General features: G+C 34.5%; 1 protein-coding gene across 1 annotated transcript in view; it reads left to right on the top strand.

Moving 5' to 3' along the window:
- cv-2 (crosveinless 2-secreting protein) overlaps positions 1-14890 on the top strand; it is a 49922-nt gene extending 35032 nt beyond the window's left edge. Inside the window, exons 4-8 of the mRNA XM_013326911.1 lie at positions 5066-5342; positions 10418-10627; positions 10759-11006; positions 11231-12360; positions 12654-14890. Coding sequence (XP_013182365.1) covers positions 5066-5342; positions 10418-10627; positions 10759-11006; positions 11231-12316 — 1821 coding nt within the window. The 3' untranslated portion in view covers positions 12317-12360; positions 12654-14890. The remainder of the gene's footprint in view (positions 1-5065; positions 5343-10417; positions 10628-10758; positions 11007-11230; positions 12361-12653) is intronic.
- The last annotated feature ends 1024 nt before the right edge of the window (positions 14891-15914 follow it).

Below are 15914 nucleotides of genomic sequence, written 5' to 3'. Positions count from 1 at the left end.
AGTCTGTGCGCGACTATATTATGCAAAGTAAGAGATAAGTACGTTTTAAAAATAAATTCTATTTCAACGGACACGTTTAATATGGCAAACAACATTTTATATAAGAATGTATCGTATAAAGTTCAATTATTAAATCGATGAGCGTAGTAACGATAATAATAATGATAAAACTGACGACTTTAGAAATTATACAAAATGAACATAAGGGTGTTCATTTTGTATAGTATACCATACGTACAACTTTATAAAAATATACGTTCACTATAAAATAATGTTTAACTTAGTTTTTTTAACTTTGTTTTTTGCTTTTCTTCAAAAAAGAAATCTTGCGACAATAAGGGTTAAGGTTCTATCCTCATTGTAAGCTTGGTTACTGGGTTTTTGAGTCAAAAGACTTTTGCAAGAATCTATCTACCATATATCTATTAGGTATAATCTTTCTTGAATCACTTAATTTGGCAGTACAAAGTATCGTCTCAAGTACTTATCATTAGATCTTACTTTGTTTAATCCTACTAATATTATAATTGCGAATGTTTAGATGGATGGATGAATGGTCGTTTAAACGGCTGAACAGATCTCGATGAAATTTAGCATACATATAGAACATAACCTAGAAGAATACATAGGGTACTAATTATGTTTTTTTTTTTTAATTTTGCGCCGCGGAGTTTAGTTTAATAACAGATGTTCTGTTTTGTAAGGATAATTGTTATATTTTTTGTCATGCATTATCTTTTTAATGCGTTTATACGCATTCAATGTTATTGTCGTAATTAATTTTCTATTATTTAAATCGTTATCATTTAGCTGTTATCAGAAAAAAACCATGTTATGTCGCATCCTTTTTACATGGAAAAATTATTCTATGATTATGAAATGGATTTGATATTTTCCATTTTGATTAATTAATGTACTTTGTTATTATATTTCTCGTTAATCTAGCCCCGGTTGATAATATGTGTGACAACTTTGGTAATATGTTTGAATACTACTGTAGTTTTTTTGCTCTTTTTTTTCCGGTGTTAGCTTGTATTATGTAATATGCCATTATTTTGGCTTTTTATATTTCGTATCTTATTTTGACTTTCTAATTGCTATTTTTGATGATGTAAATAAAATAATTTTCTTTATTTATTCGTGTTTAATATTTGGTATGGTCAAAGATGGATACAGCTGGATGGATTGCGCAAGCAGGAAACGTCGAGGATATTCCGTGTCCGTATTATCAGCACGGGAAGTGGCGCGGCGGTTGCCCAAACACAACTCTATTTACTATAATACTGATGTATGTCCGAGAACTACTCTAAGATTTAATTGACACGGAAATCAAGTAATTAAACTAGCGGTTGATAAGCAATTAGGAGATTTGTGGTAATCTGTCTGGTTTTAAGTTAAGAGTAAGTTATGTCCCAAGAAATATTTAACCGAAAATATATAAAATAAATTAAAGAAACTAATTTTTTTTTTCTTGCTGTACTAGTATTCTTACGTTAGTTAATATCTGAAATAAATTGTCATATAGCCATTAAGTAACAAAAAAAATTGTAAAATCACTAAAGAGTTAAAATACGATAACAATATCGGACGATTGCATGAGATTATTTTATGACGTTTAGTTGATATTGGATTGTACAGTGAATCGGGATCAAACAAGTATTCTCGGTATGCTACATAATGCGTGGGGAATGTTCAGCCGGAACTAATAAGGTGTGTTATATAACAGAACGAATAAATCTTCCCAATGTATGTATGGTGCAATTTTATCAAGGTTCGTAGTGACGTAGAGACGCGTAGCATGGGCGTAGAAGACAATCCTAATGAGATTAACCATCGCTTGTATTAATAACCCACTAACACGTTTGTATCGGCCAAAGATATTGCTATCTCGTGATTTAGCCGTAGATTACATCACGATCCTGGAATAATCTACAATAGTACTGGATTTAGGTCGCTCCTAATCTGGGAGCATCGCCAAATTTGGTTACGTTCGTGATGAGTATTTTGTTTAAATTGTATTACCATTGAATGGAATTAATTAAGTTTTATTTTCAAGTGTAGTCGCTGATATGTGACGTGAAGGATAAAATTATAGAGTCTAAGCACACGATAGAGTAAAATATATCGTATAAGCCACAAGTTTTAGCTATACCACATAGCAAGTCGTTTGATGAAATGCCACTATGGGTATCCACGGCAATTAAAAAAAAACAAAGCGTTATCCCTAACAGTGAAAAATCTGAGATAACAATTTTTGTACGGTTGTTTCACCCGTAGAAAATATTACGTATGTTCAATTGTTTCAAAGATGCGAAGTGTGATTTAAAAAAAAATCTACCAGATCTAGTGGCTTTTGCCTGAACCTAGCTCAAGAGACTACGACTTGCACGGTTTCTATATTTAGCACCGGAATGCGGTACCAGACGGTCTGGCGCTCGCACCTCGTATACAACTTGTGCCAAACCAAAATTCGATGAATGCTGCAAACATCTTCAATATGTTTGTCGGTGTGGTATTGTAGAATTTGCGTTGCGTTTGCAAAAATATTGATTGCTGTATAAATTTACTTTTAACGTTCAAGCCTCTTCTATTGTAAATGTTTGTTCATGTTCCAGCAAAAAATTGTAGGTGTTATGATCGTATTTCTTGTCTCATATTTTTGTAATTTTAAATAATTTTAATTTTATTTCAAAGGTTAGATTTAGACATTTGATGATTGAAAGTAAACAATTAATTTACGTTTACTCACGAACAGAATGATTTAATAAAATTAATTGATAATTGTAAGCTCAATAAAAGTACTAAAACTGTCTCAAGCATTCTAACTTTTTTTCTATATTTACAAAATAAAGTCGTAACTCAATTTACACTAACATAAATGTTTTTTTTAAATCTTATTTCGACATGTTAACTGAACGATAACGTATTTATTATAGTTTGTAACCTAATTGAATCGGCCTATTAAACTAGTGCAGTTATGTGGGCTGTTCTGCTTTATGGCCTGTACATTAAAATAAGTAATGACCAGTCGACAGGTTGTGGTCGGCCCGTTTGTTTTTATCCGGCACACAATGTAAATATTTCGTTATTTGAGGCTTAGTTCAAAGAGCCGCTCCTGAAATTTGGCCGATGTATCGAAACACATTAAACATAACACGTTGCGTGCGCGGCCTCGCCGATTTATTACTCTCCGACTGTGTTTTTTTTATACCAAGTAGAATTTCGCAGCCTGCTTTGTTCCTTGTTATTTTTAATTTACGTCTATTGATAGAAAAATGTGGGTAATCAAAGGTTGTACGAGGAATTAAATCTTATGGTACGAATTAATTATTTATGTTTTCAAATAAATACGCGTTGAAACTGATTGATTCAAATAAAAAAGTAGCTTCCTAATCTAGTATAGTCTTATTCGTGTTTCATATAATAGTCTTGATTAGTATGGAAGTATGTTAGGTCTGAACCAGGGCACGTCTTGCACGCACCTTGATGACGTCACCAACTTGGCCGTGGCCGTAGACACATACAAATTAGGACGGCCCAATGTTTGGTGTTAAAACGTTTTGATAAATTTACAGATTTGTGTCAATACTGACCGCCAATATTGATCATGTCTGCCAACTTATATGTTAATAAGTCGCTTGAATTCCTCGCCAAGATAAATATTAAATAATCGTTTCCGTGTGAACATATAATCGTATATTATATGTAATCGATAATTTTAATCTAAAGTCCACTTGTTGATTTTTACTATATCAGAAAAATTTCGAGAACGTTGCTTTTAATTTTAAAGCTTGCCAACTTTACGCAAATATACTTGGAATGTGATGACTAGAAACAATTGAAAAACGTATCTTCTAACCAATTAAGGTGTTTTTTAAATTTGAAATTACTATAATCATATTAATTGCCTAAGTATGTTTGTTACATTTTCCGCCTTAGAGTTTCTTTGTATAATATTCAATTAGGCACAAGCAAGTTTTGTTTGTTCCAAAAGCTGGTTTCTTGAAACGATAACAAACATGACCATTAAACTCTCCTAAATTTCCTATCATTAGGGTAATTATTTAAATTTTATTGATTCGTTGTATTTGCAAATGATGGCTATCCGACGCAATTGAAACGATTGTATAAATATGCCACGAGAAAAATTAAAATAGGGTAAAATACTAAAATTGTAACTTTGTAATATGAATTAGCTTTTATTTCTAACGTATTCAGTTTTTTTTATTTTTTTTTCTTCATTAACTTTTTCTTTATGTCCTTGTATTTTATCCATGTCGAACGTTATTGAATATTTTATCGAGTTTGCTTAATATTGACTATTTCTTAATATCATATAGTTGTAAAATCGACTAATTATGTAGAACTTCTAATATTTCTAAACATATATTGTTATTCTATTCCTATTATTTTCGCTTGCAACGTAATAAATTTCCTTCGAAAACAGTTTGTACGTTTGAGTTTTTTTTAAACAGGATAAAAGACAAAGTTATAAAACGTAGTTCAGAATGCAAAAATTATATAAAAGTAGCAACAAATAAGGAAAATACAGAATACGTCGTTATACGTTAGTACTTCCTATAATTTTATCAGCACGTGGACCCAATAAAATGATGCTATTCATGGGCATTGACATCTTATGTTTATTCACAACACGTGGTAGTAAGATATTAACTACGGATTGTTGCTTTGTTAGAGTAACTAAAACCATCGCGGTAGTAGGTGTTATGAACTCTTGTAATTAAGCCAGAAACCAATTTCTATTTCTATTCCTATTACTTTGTCGCAAAGAATAGAAATTCGTGGGTCTGTATCTTTAGTTTATCCGTTTCATTTTCTCATATCTAATAAATGAGGACTTGAGCACCACCCAATATCACCTGATGTTAACTGGCCATGTAGTTAAAAGATGGACGCTCGCAGACGCACTAGCTTAGTAAATTCTTATCAATTTTTCTCTTCAATGCACGTTATAACATGAAACAATGACGTAGTAAATTGCTTCAATCCTTTGCAACAAGACTTTATATTGTAAGGTATTGTATTTTGTGATATTTTATTGTAGAACGGGTTCGTGGAGTGCCGCAGCGGGGGCGGTGAGGAGGAGTGCGGGCCGATGGAGGAGTGTGCGGTGGTACTACCGCGGGCGGGGTGTTGCGCGCGATGCAAGGGCTGCTGGTACAACGGCACTGAGCGCGCCTCGCACACCGAATGGGCGGAGAGTGGCAGACTTCTCCGCTGCGAGGCTGGCGTAGTCACTGTTTCCCGGCCCGAATGCTATGTGCCCTGCGACAGGCCAAGGAGGCAGCGGCATACACACTACAATTGTCCTGTCTGTGATGGTAAAGTTTTTTTTAATTTTCTTAAGTATCAAAACCTAATTAATTTTGGCCTATGCTCTGTACATCAGTCAAAATTTTAAATTATAATCTAGCATTTTAAAATTGCCGCACAGTCTGTGCAATAAACACTAAGGGAACAGTTAAGTAATCAAGCTTTTTAATTGTAGAACTTAAGTACAAAAAATAAAACAGACATCAAAATGTCGTATTTCACGGTGCATCTTCCCACCGAAAGCACTTTATCTCGGAGCATTATAATTGCTGCGCCGGCGCAGTCGTGTCTCGCCGCGCGCCCACCCAGACGCATGCGCGCCCAAAAAACAACAACCAACACAATCCCACATAAGAGCAAACAAAAGCCGGCATGCGAACTTAATAAAACAAAGACCGACCTGTAATTTACCACCGCTCTTGTACTTTAACGAGTTTATTAATTCAATATCGAATAATAGCATCTCGAGGATAAGCATTCGGTGTGGATGTAAAAGATTCATAGCTACATTCCATTTGATGTTTTATTGGCCTTAATGTTACGATTTAGTTTATCATTCTTTATTTGTTGAACATTCAGTGAGTAAAAAATTACGGTTAAACCAGATTATTTGATGAATGATTAATTCAACTGCGAAAGGAAAAAAAACTATTGAATTGCATTTGAATGAGACACGACGTATACTATCGGATTCACTCTTAAAAGATCTTGAAAACTAATTAGTACATAACTTTTTATGTGAGTGTAGATGAGATATCTGTATATGCGCCATACGTCAACACAATGCACTTAATAATAGCACTAGTCAAGACCAATGAATATTGCGAAGTAGCCTACCCTATCTCTGAAAAATAGACTACTTTGAAAGAATACAATGCGTAGCTCGATATGGCAGGTGCTGTTTTGATTTTAATATCAAAATTATTGTTGAAGTATTAATAAAGGTCATAGAATTTATGGACTACATTTAATCTCAATAAAGAAGAAAGTATTCTGGCGTGTATTTATTTTCGTACTAGCTGTCGCCCGCGACTCCGTCGGCGTGGACTTAAATCAAAACATAATTTGTAGCCTATGTGTTCATCTAGACTATATTCTATATGTATGCCAAATTTTATTGAGAGTTGTTCTGGAGATACCTTCAAACAAAAATCCATCCATATAAACATTCGCATTTATAAGATTTCGTATAAAAGTAATTTATATTTTCGATGATAGATGACGTTAGTCACTTTTTGATACAATGTCGATTTTAAATGTCTTCATGTTTTGAAATTCCCTTTGACTGACCACCCATGTGGACCGATGTTGCGTGCTCCAACGGCCTGAGCTTTAGGCACAAAACAGCAAAAGCAAAGAAACGATATCTGTCTTAATACAATCCGATTCCTTATTATGTTCCAGGGGTTCATTAAAATTATATATCTTTGGTGTTCGGAAAGTCTCCCACGGCGTTGCGTCTCTATTATTGACCATAAATCAAAAAGTTAACAACCTACTTAAAAGGTTGAGGCGGGTGGGTTTTTGTGCGGCTCAAAGCGACCGACGTCGGCCCGGCTGCGGGAACGATGAGGTGTGCCCTATGTTTGTTTGTTTTAACATCCCAACGGTGCATTAGACTTTTTTGCTTCTTTTCGATGTGCTTTTTATACGATTCAATTCTTATCAGTGTCCGAGTGTTTTTTTTAGGCCCGAAAATAATGCACATCATTTCGTTCGTCGTAATCGTCTTTTTAAGACGTTCGGAATACGGCTATCGCATTTTTAAATCCACGTAAGAAAATCTTATATATGAAAAAATGGTTTATTTTGGGTTCTGACTCATCAGAATTCTCCAGGTGTCCTGTGGCATTATCGGGCATGGAAGCGACGACAACCTAAGAAATTGAAATAATTAGCCTGTGATGTACGCTCCGTACGTGCTGCGAATACTCTACACAGTTATATAACCATTCTTTGTAGGAAGAACATGTCGGCATTTCTTTAAATAATTTGGAATACGCTTATAATATGACTAGATAGCTATAATTTAAATAATACATGGTTTATATCTTAATATTATAATATAATATTCTTAGTACAGCGCTTATATCTTGCTTCTTATTTTACTAATATTGGTAATGCGAATTTTTGGACGTATGGATGGATAGATAGATTTTTGTTAGAGGGTCTGAAATTTGGCATAGATGTAGAACATAGCCTCGAAGAACAGAAGGCTACTAATTAAGTTTTTATTAATAAGGCGCGGACGGAGTCTCGGGCGACAGCTAGTACATTAAATTTACAAATTCTAAAAGGTAAGTCTGAAAGTTGACGGACGCCTATCAAAAACGTTGCAAAATATAATTATGCATGTGTTGTACGAAGTTTTAATATTCATTAGAAATTGTATGGAATAAAACAACGAATGTTTTACTTATATTTTTTGTGTTAATGTTTATTCGGTGACGCAGCAGAATATCGCGGCACCGCGCGGACTGATGATGAATACTTCATTGTTTGTCTACAAAAGGAGTGCGCGCTTTGTTCAGTTTGTTGGTCTTGTGTAGTTTTACGACAGACACTTGACTCTCTTCATTGTCACAATTATGCGCCGACTGCGGCGGTCCACTTAGGGCTGTCGACATACACAAATACAAACATTTTTGATATAACTTTATATTTAGAAGTAAAATTTAAGCTATTTGAAGATTTTATACTTAATACAAATTCTTAATTTCATACTTGTTATATTACGTATTTTTTTATTAGTTTTAATTTAAATTAAAGTGGCAACCCTATTTGTTCATCCACTTCACTTAATATGTTGAATGTTGTGTATTGAATGAAACTTATTTAACAATGTACAGCGTGTTCGTATGTACACTGTGCACATACAAACACGCTGTATGTCATCCAGTTCCATTATATTCAAACGCACTTCTCAGTACTTCAAACTAGCGATCATAAAAGCTTTTTGATTGCGAATCAAGAACATTGTCATCGTAAGCGCTCATTGTGATTGCAACATTGTATTTGTGATTTAGATGATAGGAAAATACCTACGTATGCTTTGTAATGTGTTATTGTGTAGTAGAACTTAAACAATCGTTAAGATAAACTAGTCATTGCGTAGTCAAATAAAATAGTCCGGACTTGTTCACGAAGAACGATGACCTAATGTTTGTCGCATTAATATAATGTGCTTTTATTTAGATCTCCCAATATATTCTAATTTTAAATATGATTTTTTTTTTCATAGAGTAAATGGTAATTTAAATTTTATCTTATTTGTTATTTCAACGACAAATCTATATTATTTAAGTACTGTTTTGTAAAAACTGAAACAATGTAATAGCTGTATCAACAGAACGATACATTCCATTCATAACATCTACTATAACGATCAAATTAAAAAGAAGAGAAATAAATTAAAGCGGTTATTGGATGCAGCTATAGTGATACGAATCGTATATTTTTTACAATTAGTTTCCCTGGAGATAGGGCGGGCAACGCGGTGGGCGCGCCGTGTGCGGCCGTGCGTCATTCTTTATAATGCTATCCAAACTTTATGGCAGCTCGCAATTTGCGCGCTGGGCATAAAACAATTCTAAGCACAGGCTCGCAACTGCAAGATATCTTCCACATTCTGTGGGCTCTTGCAGCCTTTATAAAGTTTGAATCTTATTATACCTCCTGATTGATTCATTGTACACTCGCGCTAATTTACGGGGTTTGTGCTTTGTCACAGCGCCGCCTATTCTGAGCTTCGCCAGACAATAGTCTCGCATTCCTGTTTTTGTATCCGTCAATCGCATTCTTCAACCTTCAAATTGGCGAAGGAAATAAAACCTCACTTAAATACATCGTCACGGATATAAAAATTGTAATGCTTTGTTTTAAAAAAGAGTAAAAAAAAATAAAAAAATACAGTTTGTTTTCTGTTGTTTGCCGCATTAAATAAAGTCCAATAGCTGGTGGTTTTGAAATATTAAAATTCTATAAAGCACCAAATTATTTCATGATAACTGTAATAATAAAACAAATGACGCTTCCATTTTTTAAACCTCTGACCTATGTGTATCAATAAAATGTTTCTTTAATAGCCATAAATTATACATCTTACACATGATATGATTAAATAAATGGCGATACGATGATTTATTCGCCTCTTTCATTGTATTCATTGTCCGTTTGAAGCGGAACTGGCAAGTCAAATGTTAAGGTTACGTACATAATTATTAACGTTGTATCTTCGATTAGAAGATATTTCTGAGAATTTTTACAAAATTGCATAAAACTTTTCAAAATTGTCAACAGAGCTTGCAGCACAGCTGACAACGAAATTGAGTTGTAATTTGCTGAGTATAATAAAGGATTAAAAAAATTGAATTTAGATCTAATTTAAAGAAAGCAAAGACCTGTCAGCTAATGAAATGTATTTATGTACCTATTAAACAATATCTCTGAATAATCTACGACATCATAAATAAATAAAACGTTTTTATATGCTTTATTGTTAACCACTACAATTGTTATAGAAATAATCATAATTCCAAACATCCAAGGTTATTTCAACAAATCATAAAAACGTAGTACATAGTACAATATTTTTGTACTTTATTTATTTAAACATTTAACTCCGATTTTGTTGTACATATTTCTAGTAGGAAACGTTTATCCGAGGACAGCGCGTAGCGTTGACGATAAGTTTATGCGTCTCGTTATGTCACTAGATAATATTGATAACAGACTCCATATAACGGAACTTTGATGCTCATTGTGTTGGCGTAATCAGATTAGTATTGTGCAATCTACAAAGCGCTTTATTATCAACTGCACGCTTATTATGAAATTACAATTATTTATAACATAGACTGGTGTTTAAACTTACGATGAATTATAGCCGCATTCAGAGTTATGTAATAGTTCTAAAAGCAATCGCTAAGTATAGGCTCATTATATTATAATATTATCTTTCTGTACGTCTCTATTCTGTCTACGGACAGCGGTCACTTCGCTATTTTAACAAAATCCTCTGACCCTTTGGTGCCTTGCATCTTTTTGCTATGAAAAATAATATATTCATTGTTACTGTTGACAGAATGCGTGATCAACGGCCAGCGTGTAGGCGAGGGTCGTGACGTGCGCGTGCCAGAGGAGCCGTGCTTATCGTGCCGCTGCGTGCACGGAGCTCTGTCCTGTGCCAAGCGCGCCTGCCCTGTACTACCCTGCGCGCGCGCACACCAACACACACCGCCCGGCGAGTGTTGCCCGCGCTGCACACACCCCATGTCCGACAAATTTCTGCCCGGTATGTTATCTCTTAAAAGTCTTCAAATATACCTTTAGAAGCTGGTAGATTTAAAGGGATACCTTTGAAAATATATTAATATTATTAAAAAGACAACAGAAAAATATTTATTTTAAAAAACAATCCAACAGGTTTAGGCAGTTTACCGAAGCCCTGTATAATTGGCAAGGAGTACCACGCGCACCTGAGCCGGTTCCAGGTGGATCCGTGCACGGATTGCACGTGCATGAACGGCACGACGGTATGCACGCGGCACACTTGCCCGGTGCTGACGTGTGGTGCACGCGCATTACCCCCAGCCCCGGGTAAATGCTGTCCTGAATGCCCACATGTCGAAGAGGCTAAAGCTGCCTGTGTTGTTGGCGGGGTTACCTATCAGGTATTATTTGCATACATTGTTATAGTTTCCATCTGATCACCATCGAAAATAAAACGTATGTACATACAACTAATTAGATTTTCAAAGACTTAATATTAAAGAAAGGAATTAGAAGCTATTTAATAATTGTCACCAAAACAATGTACTGTTTTTTCTAGAACCATTAATTTGAGATTAGGTAAAAGTAAAGAGAAAGTTGTTAATTTAATTATTTATCATTTCAGGATGGAGAAATTTGGCAATTGGACGCGTGCAAATCATGCGAATGTCACGGAGGCGAGCCGAGATGTGCCATGGAGAGATGTCCGCCGCTGTCATGTCCCTCCGACCAGAACCTAAGGCAGCTTCCCGGCCAGTGCTGTCCCAAATGTGTGGATATCGACGGTATTTGCACTGTCTTCGGTGATCCTCACTATAAAACTTTCGATGGAAAATTCTATAGCTTTCAAGGATCGTGCAAATATCAGTTAGTATCGGACTGTGCGAATCACACCTTCTCGATAAGAATTTCGAACGACGCACGAAACACTTCACATTCCTCATGGACCCGTACGGCGACGTTGCGTATTGGGGCCACAAAAATAAATATGGGACGCAAAATGCGCGTTAAAGTGAACGGCCATAGAGTGACACTACCCCATAACATTAAAAAAGTAGCCGACATAATCCGAAGCAACGGTTCCGTTCTTTTAAAATCTGACATCGGAGTGCAACTCCTCTGGGACGGGGATGGATTTTTAGAGGTGACCGTATCAAGTGCATATAAAAATCAATTGTGCGGGTTGTGTGGGAATTTCAATTCGATGGCAAGAGACGATATGAGGACGCGGGACGGGAGACAGTTGAACGATCCGTGGCGTTTCGGTTCGTCGTGGCGAGTGGGTGGGCGGCGTTCGTGCTCGCGTCCATCGGAACGACCAAGTATGAATTTACGTTGCCCGCAGTCCAAGTTGGTGAAGGCGCGAAGGTTGTGTCGCGGCTTCGATCGATACGAGGCGTTCTCGGATTGTGGCGGCAAAGTGAACCCGCACAATTATCGCGAGGCGTGCGTACGGGACGCGTGCAGCTGTGCCGGCAAGCGCTGTCATTGCGCAGCGTACCGGGCATACGCGCGCGAGTGCACGCGGCTGGGCGCCGAGCCTCATGGGTGGGCGCGGGCAGCCTGGTGCGAGGGCCCGCCGCCACCCTGGTTGGGCCGGTCGCGAAAGCAGTCGCTTGCGAAGCCAACTAAGAAGGCGTATCTGGTGCCGCCAGTCATTCCGAAGACGAGCAACAATCGCACTCGACCCCCGCCACCGATATTGCACTAACGCGGAGGTTCTACTAGTCAATTGTGTCGATTTGGCAAAGTTAGGTAAGATAATATTTATTTTGAAATTCTATATTCGTTGATTATATTATACCAAAACATCTTTTGAAACATAATTTTGATTCTTGAATTTCTTATCTTTATCCATATTTGGGTATTGTAAATCTTAGATATATAACATAGTATCATTTTAAGAAACTGAGTAATTTAAAGTATATTTAACTAAAGTGCAGAAATTGCATGGACGTAGATAAGACTGTACCGAAAAGTAATCCAATATGTATGATTTGTTTGTTACTTTATAGTAAGAATTAAAAGATCTGTTTTTCTTTTTTCAGTGTATTACGAGTTATACGAGGGTTTCATCAGTGAGGGGCCGACTACCTACTAGAGCGAAGACCTATTTACTCAATCAGTATTCACGTTAAACTTACATTAAGTAAACAAATACCAATTATAATCGTAAAAATCCGCTTAGCTCGTTATTGCCTCGCGTTCATCGACAAACTTACATAAATCGATTGTAAGATTATCTTACCAAATAAATCTCAGCTTAGTTTTATAGAGAATAAAGTACATTTTAGTTGTGATGAGATTTTCTAATTTAATTATTATAATGACTTACTAACTTTGACTTGTTAGATATAATAATCATATTTGGGCTATGTTGATTATTGTTGCATTTAAATGCAAAGAAACAATTTTAAATACGATACGTCCTAAATTATATTATGTACTTGAAGTTAGTATTAGGGTAAATTATTTACTGTTATATAAAGATATCTATGTAAGATATATGTAACAAGAAAGCCTTAAGGACTTTTTTGGATTATTAAATGGCTTTATGGCCCAGTTATTATATTTGTTAAATGTATCATTAAGTTAATTAATAAGGAAAACGCTTGATCCGTTGATTGTTAAAAAAAAATCGTCATCCTATCATGAAAACTTTTATCAAAATGTGATATAAGGTTTATTTATGATTTTTGTATGGCAGAGAAGTTTGGTAAAGCATAGTTCAAATTGAGATCTCATCTGTAGTTTTACTAAATCTAAGATAATCTTGCTATCTCAAGCCAAGAAGCTAATTTGAGGAAACTTGTATGAATGTCTGAATCATACTTTAAACATAGATTTAATACGTCTCTATTATTTTTTAAGCGTTAAATGTCATTGTTTTTATTATAGAGTTTTAATTTCACATGGGTTTTAAGATATTTTAGCAAGTTTAATAAAATCTTTTTCGATTTCGATACCGATTAGGACCCATATTTTTTCAATTTTATAACTAACAGTGTTTACTTTATAAAACAATTTGATGTTAAAACTTTATAATATTCGAAAATATACCTTGGCTGAATATGCTGGCAGAAATTAACAGAATTTAAATGAGGTTCCGAAATGTTACAAAAATATTTTTTGTTAATATCTTAACTCGTAGTAGTGCCATATTTGACAAATCGATTTGACATATTTTTTTTTGTATTCGGAATAGACTCAATCCCTTTGTATTACACACCTTTAGTTTTATGTACAGTAAACAATTACGTGTGTAGACAAAATTTATTTGTCAGTTAAACTGTACAGTCCTCATTGTTGCCTACACAGGTAACGTTTAACTGTACAGTTTAACTGTTCAATGAAAACTGGAGGAACCTAGAGTGCTTTATTGTTTCTTTTGTTGCACAAATAGAATTTAATCGCATTTATTCGGGCGGGTCGCAGTTGTAAAACAGAGAACTGTTTTGCAAGAACAGTTTGCCTGTCACTCAAAATTTTGTCTACACGCGTAACTTTTAACTGTACAGTTCGTTTGTACAGTTGAAACTGGTTGTCTGTAGCGGACTTTACTGATTTATTTGTGCAAAATGATATAACTAGACCGCATTAGATTGGTATCTAGGTATTTATTTTTGTATACAAATGTCTAGGAGATGGTTACTTAAATATAAAATAAATATTACGATAAAATATAAATAAGTACAACGAATATTAATACCAATATCAAGCGACTGTTGTACATAGACTAATATTTTCTGAATGTATAGTTAGTGGTATTATTTTGTGCATGCCACCGATCGATAGTGATTCACGTCGCGTATTTTGTTAGACGAAATTCACAAACGATAGGTGACATGTACTTGTATCCTTGCAAAATTTAGTTGTTAGAAGCGTTACCAATGAACTTTATACGTAAAGTGCGTTACAAACTTTCGTATTTTATTTTCATATTGACGTACACGCAGCCAGAAAATCGATATAATACCAACCATTTAAGAATACAGTAGGAAAAACAGTTGCCATATTTCGTAGGATGACCTTGAAATATATAAATTTATTTGTCATTTAATATCTACCTTTACCATGTTTTTTTTTTATTTGGCTGTGGATTCTACGTATGCTGCTTTATTTTCAAAACTTGTGAATATCATATGTGCCATTCATCTATTACATTAATTGTGATGAATTATATTTATTTTGCAATTTTTTCCTAATTGTGAAAATTCTTCTTAAACTCGTTTTAGAAAGATACGTATTTATTTTTTTTTCTAATTATAATTTTAATGTCTTTTTACGGAGATATATTTTTGATACATGACTTTTCTTGAATGTACTTTTATTCCTAAAATAACAAAACAGATTTTTTTTAATTTTTGAAAAACATTTTGAGTGAAAATTAAGCGTACACCTATTTACAGTCTGTAGAAGTATAATTTATCATTTGTTCTATATCTGCTTAAAATAATTATAAGTGATATAAAGAAACATATATATAAAAATTAAATCATGAAGCGCATTTTTGAAATAACATGACGTTTGATTTTTCAACGAAACAATATTTTTTGCATATATAACTTACAAGATGCCCTGTACTGCGTCTGAGCAGAAGAAAAAAAAATATTTAGTTGCCTAAGTGTTCTTTCGGATTACATTCGACGTTTTTTTAACTGTTATTTTGTACTATAAATGAAAAGAATGAAGGACTTTATAAGGCCTTCGAAGAGCTTTTATTTTCGCCTAACTATATTTCTCCGAAAAACGAATTAATTGGTTATCTATGATGTGTCGATTAATTTTTGTTATATTATATTATATTGATACGGTAATTTCAGTTCAATGTAAACTAAAGTAAATCATCGATTCATTCCTATTATATCTAATCTATAATAATTTATATCTTTCCAATTTTACTACTACTTACTTTTAAATTTAAGGCAAGTCTACGTTTTAAGTAGACTCGTTAAGTTATTCGAAAAATTGATTTCATATATTCAAATAAACATCAATACGAATTGTATATGATTGTTTTATTTTATGTAAGGAAAATTACGAAGCCTTTTTTTTACGGGATTTTTGTCCATATCGGACATGTCAATCCCATAGTGCCCTTCCTTTTAATAAACGAGCTGGCATAATCGTACCGCCGCGATTGAAGTCGGGTCTGACAGAATGGAAAAAACTAGGCCAACATCATATAAATTAACTTTAATTTCTGTAAATAGCAGCTCACGATCCCGCCTGTTTTTCTCACACTCCAACAGCAAGTGATGATCATCTTCGGGCTTCCGACATGTCTCACAATTAGGGGACATGGTTTT

This window comes from Papilio xuthus, unplaced genomic scaffold, assembly GCF_000836235.2.
Source record: "Papilio xuthus unplaced genomic scaffold, Pxut_1.1 DF828780.1, whole genome shotgun sequence".
NCBI classification, from domain to species: domain Eukaryota; kingdom Metazoa; phylum Arthropoda; class Insecta; order Lepidoptera; family Papilionidae; genus Papilio; species Papilio xuthus.
This window is presented reverse-complemented; position numbering and strand designations above follow the sequence as displayed.